General features: G+C 54.3%; 4 protein-coding genes across 4 annotated transcripts; 1 reads left to right on the top strand and 3 right to left on the bottom strand.

Annotated features, from left to right (window-relative positions):
* Window positions 1-230: 230 nt before the first annotated feature.
* CAOG_03085 (hypothetical protein) lies at window positions 231-2,058 on the bottom strand (the record flags this gene model as incomplete). The annotated part of the gene is made up of 8 exons (XM_004363867.2): window positions 231-370; window positions 455-554; window positions 630-689; window positions 784-946; window positions 1,052-1,168; window positions 1,267-1,409; window positions 1,515-1,616; window positions 1,702-2,058. The coding sequence occupies 8 exons, from the start codon at window positions 2,056-2,058 to the stop codon at window positions 231-233; spliced, it is 1,182 nt and encodes a 393-aa protein (XP_004363924.1).
* Window positions 2,059-2,765: 707 nt separating this feature from the next.
* On the top strand, window positions 2,766-5,166 carry CAOG_03084 (Ero1l). The gene is made up of 6 exons (XM_004363866.2): window positions 2,766-3,058; window positions 3,241-3,360; window positions 3,474-3,557; window positions 3,631-3,666; window positions 3,756-4,976; window positions 5,061-5,166. The coding sequence occupies exons 1-6, from the start codon at window positions 2,873-2,875 to the stop codon at window positions 5,121-5,123; spliced, it is 1,710 nt and encodes a 569-aa protein (XP_004363923.2). The 5' UTR covers window positions 2,766-2,872; the 3' UTR covers window positions 5,124-5,166.
* A 57-nt stretch (window positions 5,167-5,223) lies between these two features.
* On the bottom strand, window positions 5,224-8,416 carry CAOG_03083 (synovial apoptosis inhibitor 1). The gene is made up of 7 exons (XM_004363865.2): window positions 8,249-8,416; window positions 8,033-8,125; window positions 7,736-7,888; window positions 7,451-7,603; window positions 7,223-7,349; window positions 6,765-7,109; window positions 5,224-6,665 (listed from the first exon to the last, which is right to left on the bottom strand). The coding sequence occupies exons 1-7, from the start codon at window positions 8,384-8,386 to the stop codon at window positions 5,266-5,268; spliced, it is 2,409 nt and encodes an 802-aa protein (XP_004363922.1). The 5' UTR covers window positions 8,387-8,416; the 3' UTR covers window positions 5,224-5,265.
* A 300-nt stretch (window positions 8,417-8,716) lies between these two features.
* CAOG_03082 (hypothetical protein) lies at window positions 8,717-11,086 on the bottom strand (the record flags this gene model as incomplete). Its single annotated transcript, XM_004363864.1, has 2 exons — window positions 8,717-8,934; window positions 9,241-11,086. 2 exons carry the CDS (start codon window positions 11,084-11,086, stop codon window positions 8,717-8,719), a joined length of 2,064 nt encoding a protein of 687 aa, XP_004363921.1.
* Window positions 11,087-11,127: the final 41 nt, after the last annotated feature.

The following is an 11,127-nucleotide window of genomic DNA, read 5'->3' as shown; positions in this document are numbered from 1 at the left end:
AAAGAGCACTTCAGCGCCGGGCTGGTTGACTTGGAAGAAAGCGGCGTGGGACACGCGGAACTTGAGGCCCAACAGCTGTTCATGCACGAAAGGCTCGCCAAACATGGGGACGACTGGATCTTGGGTGTAGCTTTGACCAGCCGGAATTGCCTGTGCTCAGTTCGTTCCAGGAGAATCAGCACAAGCTCGTAAAACGCACGACAAGAGACGATGCAGTGAAAAAAAAAGCATCACCATACCTGGGTCATCAACGTGGTGAGCGGCAGAGTGCGGTCTTGCTTCAGCTTGAGAAAGTATTGATGCAGCTTGTCCAGCTCGGTCTGTGTGGCAGCCGAATCGGCGAACGGTGCGTACTGGACAACAGCGAGAACTGGGGGCGGCGGGGGGGAGGAGGAGCGAGAGAAGAAGGTGAGCAAGCTGACAACAGACTGGACTTTGTAAAAATTACACTTACGCTCGCCAAGAGTAGAGTCGCGGACCAGAATTTGGCGCCAAAAGCCTTCATGAGTCACCTTGTCGTAGCCATCTGCCTTGGACTCTGTGTTCAGGAAGGTCTGGAGGAATTTTGTTCTGAATCGTGAGTTGATTCCAACGCGAAATCAGTCTGGAAGAGTCAAGCCGCGACGTACCTGCATGGCCGACGCCACACGCTTGGCAATGGGAGAGACGTGGAGGCACTCATCGACAGGCTATGGATCAAACGCGAAAAACTGAGTCCCCAATCCTCAACGTGAAAAGCCACCTTTTTTGTGCACCGAAAGTCATTGCTTCGTTTACCGCTACCGCCAGAGAGAAAAAGCCATTCTTGAAGGCACCAAGCAGAAATCCCACCATGTTGCGAGAGCCATCATGACCCATGCCAATCGAAAATTCGCACTTGTTGCGGTACTCGGTCAACACAGGCGACGCTCGGATGGGCTGCATTTCACAAAACAGCGACCCGTCTCTGAGGTTGCAGAAGAAGTGTCCAAGAAATCGAACATCAGCGCGCAATTCAACGACTGTCGTCGATCAATGGAAAAAAGCAAACGAACAACAAAGCCCAACGCACTCTTTCGGCGACCAGTTGTCATTCTTGCCGTGCTTGGCCGTCATGGTGCTGCTGTACTTCTTGACGACGCTCAGCATGTCCGCCTGCTTGAGCGCAAGTTGTTCTTCGTACGGTTTCCTGAACAGAACGAGTTGGCCAAGGTTCAGCACGCAGACCGACCGTTTCAGATCATTTCAGGGGTCAGCCAAGCACCCCTCAAAGACTATTTCACGTACTGCCAATACGGCGTCACATTGTCGTTCAGCATGATTCGAATGGCTTCTGGAGAAGCGGCACGCACGCGCTTCTCGGGGTTGTCTCCCGCAGGCTCCTCTGCTGCACGCTTGCCTTGCCTCTTTGCTCCGCGATCAGATGTGGACTGGAAACAGGTGGAAGGCAATGCAAGAGAATGGCTGGTTGGTGAGCCCCTTTCAACCAAACGAGCGCAAAAACATCCAAGTATTAAAAACAACGGTAGTCGTACAACTCGCTCCACAAAGTCGCTCGTGACTTCCGCAACAAGGGCCGAGTTTTGGAAGGTGCGTCCGTTGAGCACGGAAATGGCGTGATCACGTTCCTCGGGGGTCTGAGCAGCGAGACAAAGAACAAGTCAAGCATCGGGGTGAGCGATCGGAGACCAACACAAACAAGCGACCGATCGCCGTGCATACCGCAAACGTCACGGTGGCAGTTGTATAGACGGGCTTCTTGAACACGGCGATGGGGTTGAGCTTCAGGTTGGAGACGAGCGCCATGACCACGGCTTGCGAAGCGCCCTTGTTCGGGAATCCGCCCAGTTTGAGCCGATAAATGACTTTGCCCGTTTCGGTTTCAGCAGCGGCGGCACCGGATGCTTCGGTGGTTGCAGCAGATTCGATGGCGGCGGGAGCAGTTGAGGAAGCAGCAGCGTGTTGCTGCTCGGGTTCGGCCAGGATGCGCGTGTCGGCGACGGCGGAGGAGGCCTCGGCAGTGCCTGCAGCAGCAGCAGCAGCAGCAGCAGCAAGATCAATGTTCATCGGTTCTGCCATGTTGATTGGCGCGGTTTGTGAAGCGAGTGAGCGAACGGGTGATCCGAATAATGGATGAGCGGGCTGGTTGACAAGGGCAGAATGAAACGGGGCGAGCGTCGAGCGCGTGATCAGACGGAGCACTCGAGTAGCACTACCGCGAGCAGTGCTAGCAGTGGTTGTAGTGGCGGCGGTCGAAGCGGCGCGGGTCGGCTGTAGGAGGCGGAGTGAGAGGAGGAGCGGCTCCACGAGGTCGAAGCGATGAGGTTTCAGCGAGCGGCCAAGCGGACCAGCAGCAGCAGTCGCAGTCGCAGTCGCAGTCGCAGCAGTGGTAGTTAAAGCAGGAGCAGCACCGAGAAGCGCAGAGGAGCGAACAGCAGCAAGTCGAGCCGCAGCAGCAGAGGCAACAACGTTCAGGAGCGTAATTCTCAACGACGCGTTTGCTTCTACTATTGCTGATCGTTGCTTTTTTACCAATGGAAAAGAGCAACTGACGAGCAAAGCAGAATTGCAAAAAACAACACGGGGAAGATAACAAGGAGTGAGGCATCAACAAACAAGGTTGGAATCTGATGCCTATGGAACTGAGCGAACCCGGTCTCACTTCCTGACTGCTCAGAAACAATAATCCAATGCGATTACAATCACAATAGAGTTTGTCAGCTACTGTAGTTGCATTGCATGTGGAACGCAGTTAAATTTACACTTTCGGAGCTCAGTCTTAGAAAAGTTGAACGAACCCGAACAACGCTCTCGTCGTCAGTTGAGTTCAACTCTGCACGCAATACCATTTCATTCATTCAAAACTCTACCTACCGAACTTGCATTTCGTTCCATGCGACCATCACAAGCGAGCACCGATGGTGCGATTCGTGCATCATCGCTGCTTGTGCTGCTGCTGCTCGCGTTGTTGGCTGCGATTGCCAACTCAGCGGCCAGCTCACCACCGTACTCGACCCCGTCGTCATCATCGCTGCCACTCGTCTTGCGCGAGACTGAGAAAGACCAGTGCTTCTGCCAGGTGAGACTGTCCCCCTTCCCCCCTCCCCCATGCCCCCTTCTGTCGTGCAGGAGTGCGACGAGTGCTTTTGTGGTTCCGTCGCACTCACCTTGTTCGGTCAATTCTATCTCTGTGCTCTGTTGCACTCATCATCGTAACCACCTTTGATTATTTTAATTTTATTTGGTCAACAATATTGCCAGCTGAGTGGCAAGGTGGACGACTGCTGCTGCGACGTCGAGACGGTCGACCTGCTCAACAATGGCAGAATCCACGCACAAATCTCCGCGTTGCTCGAAAACCGTTACTTTCAGTTCTTTCGGGTAAGAAGGGACAAAGATCGACACCGCAGCAGCAGCGATGGTCGAATGGTGCAATGATCCTGGAAGGAGTGTCTCACATCAAACAACCTTTTTCGCTTTGTGATTATTCTTAGGTCAATCTCGAACGCACCTGTCCGTTCTGGGCCGATGATGGCATGTGTGCGTCCAAGGACTGCGCTATTGCCCCTTGCAGCGATGTGAGTTTGTTCGTGTTGCACAATGGCTTTTGCTTTCTGCACTCACACTCTGGCTTGTCTCCCTCCGGAACAGAATGAAGTTCCTCAAGGAATTCGGGAGTTCGAAATGGTAACAAATCTCATATACGCACGCTTCACAGTTGTAGTAGGCACAGGGCTGACCTTGCTTGTTCGCCACATCAACTGTCCCTCATGCAGAAACATGGACGAAGTGCCGCGTGCGAATCCATCGAAACAGCAACCATTGGACTGGGCTCGATCGACTCGTCCGTATCACACACGGAAAGTAGCGTGCTGGCCGAGTGGAGCGCGTACGATGATTCGGCAGACACGTTCTGCGAGCTTGACGACGAGAACGATGCTGGATTACAGTACATCAATTTGAAGCGCAATCCTGAACGCTACACGGGCTATATGGGTCCTTCTGCAAATCGTATTTGGCGCGCCATTTACCAGGAAAATTGCTTCTTGGACAACCCTTCGTCGGGCGATGGCGCTGACGGTCGAACGGGCGCTGAATCGAGCGATGGGTACTCCCAGGACCAGATGGCCGCGCTGCTCACCAACGCTGCTGGGTCGCCGATGAGTTCGGGCCCCCGAGATCCCGTCCCCATGCAAGAAATTCTGGGCAACATGTGCATCGAGCGGCGGGTCTTTTACCGGGTCATTTCAGGCCTCCACTCGTCCATCAGCATTCACCTGACGCACCAGTACTTTGATAAAACGCTCCGGCAGTATGTTCCGAATCTAGAGGACTTTGCGCGGCGGTTTGGGCCGACGCACACGGCTGGCGAAGGACCCTCGCGGTTGAAGAATCTGTACTTTACCTACCTGTTGCTGTTGCGAGCTGTGACCAAAGCGCGGTCGGTTTGGCAGGCAGAGAGCTTTTTCACTGGCAATCCAACCGAAGATGCAAGCGTCAAGGCGCAGATCGATCAGCTCGTCTCCACGTCGCTCACATGCCCTAGCACCTTTGACGAGCGAATCATGTTTGCGGGCGATCCAGCCATGGCTCGTATTATGAAGGCAGAATTCCGCGAGCACTTTCGCAATGTCTCACGGATTATGGACTGTGTTGGCTGTGACAAGTGTCGCTTGTGGGGCAAAATTCAGACCCAAGGAATTGCCACCGCGCTCAAGATTTTGTTTTCAGCGCATCTCGATGAGGACGACCAAGCGCCTCTTGACTCCGCCGACCTAACTCCGGATGTCCAAGACGACCCCGCTGCGATCAAACCGCAGCAGCAACAACAGCAGCACCAGCAACAACAGCAGCAACAGCAGCAGCACCAGAAACAGCAACAAACTGCCCGAAGGCGGCTCAACCTGCGGCGATCAGAAATTGTATCACTATTTAACACACTGGGCCGATTGTCTGAAAGTTTGAAGGCCGTCGAAGACTTCCGACTCATGACAAAGGTTGGTCACATTTTGTTGAAGAGTGGTTGCACTTGTACAGGAAACGACGACGGCACTGACCTCTTTGTGACAACCAATCTGTAGGATGCCTTTTCAATCCCATCCCCTGTTCAAGGCGCCGAAACCTGGATGGAAATGCTTGTCTAGAGCCCTAGATTTTGTTGTCATTGATTAAACTATGTTTCTTGCTTTACCTCTTCCTTACTGTTGTTGAAACAAAACAAAGGACATCAGGAAATTGGTCTAATAGCAAGTCGAAATCATGTATTGTTGAGAGCGGCTCGGCACATTATTCATTGAGAGAAGTGGAAGGTGGCGAATTGGCGGACGCAAAGCGCCGGAGCCGTTGCTGGCGCATCACCTCGTCTGGAGTTGGAGTGGAGGGTGTGGCAGCAGGTTCGGTAGCGGCTGTAGCCGGACTGGGACTAGCGGGCTCTGGATCAGCGGCTGCCGAGGGAGACGAAACCGAAGAAGTAGATACTGGTTGTGAAGCAGAGGCCTCTGGAATTTTGAGGGTCGGGGCAGCGGCTGCTGTCCCAGCTATCCCGGAGGACGATGCAGGCGTCGCTAGCGATGCACTCTCGACAGCATTTGATGTTGGAGGAAGCGAAGGCGAGACAGCAGCTTCCGACACAGCAGCAGCTTCCGACACAGCAGCAGCTTCCGGCACTGCAGCAGGCTCCTTGCGGTTTATATCCGCAAACAAGTCGGTAGAGAGTGCAGCACTAGTAGCAGCCAGAGGGCCAGTTGGTGGTGGGGCGGGGCGAGCGGCTGCGGTTGGAGTTGCAAAAAGGCCGCCGGGATGAACCGACGACTGAGAAGAAGGTTGGGCTTGGAACGTACTTGCAGGCGCGGGTGCTGCTGCTACTGCTGGAGGCATGTGTGGCAAAGGTGCCCTGGGAGGAGCAACAGACTCATATAAGGCGAAATTCAACACGAGCGCATCAATGTAGCGCTGCAGCGTTCGAAGATGCTCGAGGCGTGCGAGCAGACTTGTGCGCTCGTTGCCCTCGAGCAATTGAAGATGTTCGGTCGAAAGGTGTTCCAGCTGACTGGCAGGCGGCAAGGTCCCAAGCGGAGTCGCGGCACCCCACATTCCGCCGAAAAGTCCAGGAGCAGGTGCAAAAGGCGGGCCAAACGCACCTCCTGGCAAGTGAGCAAGCGGACCAAACGCGCCAGGATGCAAGGCCTGTTGTGGAGGCAAGAACGGCGATGGTGCGACGAGCGGAGGCGCGCTGAGGTTTGGCGGAGCATGAACGAATGGAGTGAATGCCGGGTGTGTTGGATGAACGATGTGAGGCGTTGCAGATCCGAACTGTCCCAACGGCACTGCAGATGCGGCGGGTGTTGCAGGAACGGCGCCGGACGTGGAGGCGGCGGCGGCAGCAGCAGAAGGAGCAGTGCTCGTGGAAGCTGCAGCCGTAGTAGACGGCTGCGGAGCCAGCCCCTGAGCAGGATTAGCTGCAGCAGAGACTGCACCGGCAGGGCGTGGTACAGCCACATCGGCTGGAGCGCCTGGATGAACGGCGCGCGGTAATGGAGCGGGCGCAGCTTGGGCGTGCGCACCGACGACTCCCGCCGCAGCTGGCCGACCCGGAACAGCACCAGCAGCAGCCGCAGCAGCACCTGGTGGAGCGGCGACGCCGGCTTGTCCAGGGGCTGCGCCCTGTTGCGGTGCTCCCGGCGCACCTGAGAAAGCACGGCACAACGACAATCAACCAAAAAGAGTGAGACATCCAGGCCGACATGCGCACAATCCGGGGAGGGGGAGGAAAAGTTAGCACCAACCTTCCAGAACGGGAGCGCGGCACGTAGGGCAGGTTTGCTGACGCTCGAGCCACGAGCGCAGGCAGTGAAGGTGGAAGACATGGCCGCAAGGCAACCGCTTGGCGGCGGTCATTTCTTCGCGACAAATAATGCAAACATTATCAACAGCAGCCAGCTCCTCGCGCGTGGCATCTGGGTAGCGCTCGTTCATGTTGGCGGTTGCGCGGCGGAAGCGGAAGAAATCACGCATGCGGCGCATGAACGAGCGGAAGGTCATGTACAGGTCGCGGAAGATGTGGATTGGCAAACCGTAGTTTTGCACAATGACAAAGAAGAACATGAGATACAGGATGAGCTTGACAAAGTCTGTTTTGATTTGAGCATCGGGTGAGAAGTGAGACGAACACACTCAAGAGGTACAAACGAAAGAAAACAAAAAGAAAAGAAAAAAGAAAAAAAAAAGGAGGACATGGACTGACCACATGCAAGCTCAAGATAGAACAAGTAGGTCGATTTTTCGTCCCATGGGTTTTCGCGGCGCGACTCGATGCTATGCAGGACGTACTTGACAAACGTCGAGAAGAGCAAAATTCCAAGCACAACGTACTGCGGTGGCAGGTTTCAAGTAGCAAGTGGGCGCAGGGAGGTTGTGAGCATTGCAAAACAAACAACCCACGCATGGTACATGGTGGTGGGAAACCAGGTACCTCAAATCCAAACATGATCTGCATGGTGATGCCTTTGGCAAGCAGCTCTTCGACAGCGTAGAGAATGAACGCAGAGTCCACCGCAGCCAGGAGCAACGTCACAGAGATGATACGCAAATGGAAGAGCTTTGAGATGACTGGGCTTTGTTGCATCTATGGCAAGAGCGGGCGCATCCAAAGTGTGAAGGCACAAAATTCAAGGGGTGGATGAGTTGGGTGGAATCGCACCCTGCTTTCCCATTTCCCCCTCCCCCGCCGCACCCTTGGCCCAAAACCAAACCATACATAATCGACCCTCTCCTGGGCCAGCCAGTGGAACGACTTGACAAACAGAAGCACTGTGAAGAAGGCAACAAAGCGAACGTTGAACTCTTCACGGAAGACGGTCATGACGAGACAGGCCTCCGTCCACGCAAACCACGAGCGTTCGTAGAGATGCTGTTTGAGAGAGATGTGCACACAAACACGGACACGAATACGCAAACGCAGAATGTATCAGCAATCGAAAAAAACGAGCTCAAAAAAAAAAAAAAAAAAAAAAAAAAAAAAGCCCCGTCTTTGCGATTGCGTTTTGCGCCTTACTTCGCTCTCGATCGGACGGATTTGACCAAAGAAGATCTTGCAGAGGATGGCGCCAAAGATGAAGAGGAAGACGAGCAACTGGACAAAGATGAGCTGTCGGAAACAAAAGGGGACAAAAAGAAAAAGGGGGGGGGAAAAAAAAAAAAAAAAAACAGGTCAGTATGAGCTGGCATTGAAAGCGATGATGATCCATCCAACGAACGTTGAGTGCGGTACCGTCATGTAAGGGCTGCTCTTGGACAGTCGAACGACGGAAGGATAGAACTGCCATTGGTGCTCGCGGAAGACGTCGGTCAGCGCGAGTGCTGTAATGGCAGTCACAGCCACACCAACGCGCGCAGACAGAATCGCCATTCAACACCAACAACAACAACAATAAAAGAACTTAGACTGAGTGCAATGAATGGCATGGCACCAAAGCCAAATTGCGAATTGGTCAATCATAATGAAAAAAAAACAAAGGGGGGGGGGACGACATAGTCCCGATTATTGGAATTGGTCTCATCGATTCTTGGGTTTCAGCTTGTTTCGTCCCGCCTCCTTTTCAAGCCTACAGTACTCGGCTGATCCGTGCGAGTGTGGTTTGCCCTAATTTTCCTGCCGCTGTTACATCTTCATTTGGGTTATACTTCTATGCTTGAACACGTTGACAATTTTCACACATCCCTAGATCAGCCAACAATTTCATTCAAGGCATCCTCCATGTACGGTCGAGGCATCCTCCATGTACGAGGCGATTCGTGCCCGCAACTGTAGATTTTCTTGGGCGAGCCGGGCAAAGGTTGCAGCTGGATCTTCCTGCCGGTTTGCGGAGCAAACTGCATCGACCTGGTCGATCGTGCGGAACTTGAGGTCGTCTTCCGAAACCAAGCTGATGACGCTCGGCGCGTCTTCTTCGTTGCCTTGAAGGAGCAGGATGCAAGAAAAAGGGGCAGCGGAAGCACATGCACGATTCCACGCGTTGATTCGCTGCACCAGCTGGTCGCAGAAACGTCCTCGTGTGTAGACACAGCGCAACCATCGAGCGTCGCGTCGCACCCCGCTGCTGACCTCCTCGCGTAAGAATGAAGCGAGCGCGGCCCGGTCTGCGTTTGTGACCGATGAACACAAAAATGGCAAAGGCCGATTCTGATGGAAACTGGATCGAGCGTCGAGTTGGCGAGGAGCGTACGCCCAACCAGGCGTAACCCAAGCGATGGCATCGTCACATTTGGCTCTGCGGCTCATGCACTGAATGGCGAGTACGACACTCGAATCGCGCATTTGACCGGGAACAATCACATCGGGACCAAACAACCCTGGGAGAGTATGCAGTACATGGCATGAGGAGCGCATTTCGTCCAAGGTTGTTGCGTCCGTTAGAGTAGCCATGGCTGTCGCTGCTGTGAGCTTGATCTGGGTCACGACGGCAGGAAGATCATACCCTCGAGGAAGGAGTTCTTTGATGGCCTGGGACAAGAAAGCTTCTTCGTCGCCAGCGAGAACCAGTTGGCGAACAAAATGCCAAGCGAGCGTCAGTTCGGTCGTTTGGGCACGAGCAAACTGGGCAATGATATCGAGCTGATGAGCAAAGGCTGCACCAGTCAAGTTGTAGTTGCCCTCCGCGAAAAGTGCCTGCAAAAGCAAAGGCTCGGTGTGCAAATTGTACTTCTCTTGATCAGAGCCAAAGAAGAGGATGCCGTTGGCCATCACCTCCGCAAGCTCAGTCCTGCGGAATGGCAGCTTGCCGTTGAGCAAACAAGCGCACGCAAACAGGTCAGGAACGGTCACTGTGCGCTCGAGCGGGTTCGGTGTTGTTGTGGTGCGCTCATGCCAGTGGGCTCGGAGTGTATCGCGCAGCTGAGACAAGACGACAGATGCAGCCTTTCTGGCGGTCTCGCAAATGATTGCGACCATCTCCTTGCTGATGTGGGCGCCCTTGACACGATCAAGAAACTCGGGCAAGAAGGTTGTGAAGAAAAAACGCGGCCGACCTTGGAGCGGGGCGAGCGCCACGAGACAGTCAGCATGGTCTTGGCTTTCAGGGCTCGAAATGGGAATGCCGTCAAAGTAGAGCCGAAGAAAAGCAAGCATGTCGCTGGGTTGCATGACGCAAAATTCGGACCACAGGTGCAATTGCGAGTTGAGCGAGAATGTCGCCTCAACGCTAATTGGGTCGCGTAGCCAGAGCTGCGTACCGGCATACACGGCGCCAACACCGCGCAAGGCGACCTCAGAAAGAATCACACGAATGGCGTAGTAGAGATCGGTTGGTCGCTTGAAGTCGATGGACCAACGTTGCTTGAGCGCGCGATATCGGCGCACCTCATAATCTTCCAGGGACCACAAGTCAGAACAAACGTCTTTGACAGCATGGAGATTGTCCATGAAGAGGATGAGCGGCGCCTTCTTTCCATCAACGCCGACCCGAGAGATGCGTTCGCGCAGCTTGGTTTCTAAAACAATCAACGCAACCTCGCTGTTCCCCGAAAGGTCTGTCGAGAGTCGCTCTGCAAGCCGTTCAGACACTCGTGTACAAAGTCGGTCGCTCGAAAAGCCATTTTCGAGAATCGCAACCCAGAGTCGGCGCTGGTCCTCGGTCGACGCGGGCTGGCAAGCTTCATCGGCCTCGATCAAGATATCGTAGTAGCTGCAAACAAACTCGCGAACAAGATCAAGAGCGAGCCTGGCTGTCCTGGTGCTGGAGGCCGCCTTTGAATCCTGGTTGACACGGTCGAGCAATAATTGCAGTTCCCTACACAAGACTTGAACAGGGGAGAGAAACGAGCAATCGTCGCCTGTTTCGGCAAGTCGAATGTAGACGACATGAGCCTGGTTGGTGAAGGCGGGCGAAAGGCCCATCTTCGTTTTCCCGGCGCCAGACGTGTCGACCAAACCGAAAACGCGGGATGTGTATGTGGCAGTTAAAACAGTTTTGCAGAACCTTTTGGAAGGCGCATCGATAAAATCGTGCGAGGAAAGACGGGAAACGCCTTGCAGGCCGAAGTGAAAGGCCTTCTTGAGTAGATGCCCATAGAGTGCACGCTGGTGCTCGAACTTTGAGCGCTCCTGCATTTCCTTGTAGTGCTTGCGACACTGGTCTTGGAAATCCGCGC

Source organism: Capsaspora owczarzaki, assembly GCF_000151315.2.
Source record: "Capsaspora owczarzaki ATCC 30864 unplaced genomic scaffold supercont2.4, whole genome shotgun sequence".
Lineage (NCBI taxonomy): Eukaryota > Filasterea > Ministeriida > Capsasporidae > Capsaspora > Capsaspora owczarzaki.
Note: the sequence above shows the minus strand (reverse complement) of the source record. Positions and strands in the feature narration are given on the sequence as shown.

Bases quoted from the DNA above. Each gene is read 5' to 3' on its own strand.
- CAOG_03084 (XM_004363866.2), top strand. From the start codon at position 2,873: ATGCGACCATCACAAGCGAGCACCGATGGTGCGATTCGTGCATCATCG. The intron at 3,361-3,473 runs GTAAGAAGGGAC...GATTATTCTTAG, and splicing joins GTTACTTTCAGTTCTTTCGG to GTCAATCTCGAACGCACCTG. The intron at 3,667-3,755 runs GTAACAAATCTC...TCCCTCATGCAG, and splicing joins GAATTCGGGAGTTCGAAATG to AAACATGGACGAAGTGCCGC.
- CAOG_03083 (XM_004363865.2), bottom strand. From the start codon at position 8,386: ATGGCGATTCTGTCTGCGCGCGTTGGTGTGGCTGTGACTGCCATTACA. The intron at 8,126-8,248 runs GTACCGCACTCA...TGTTTCCGACAG, and splicing joins AGAGCAGCCCTTACATGACG to CTCATCTTTGTCCAGTTGCT. The intron at 6,666-6,764 runs GTTGGTGCTAAC...GTGCTTTCTCAG, and splicing joins CCGCGCTCCCGTTCTGGAAG to GTGCGCCGGGAGCACCGCAA.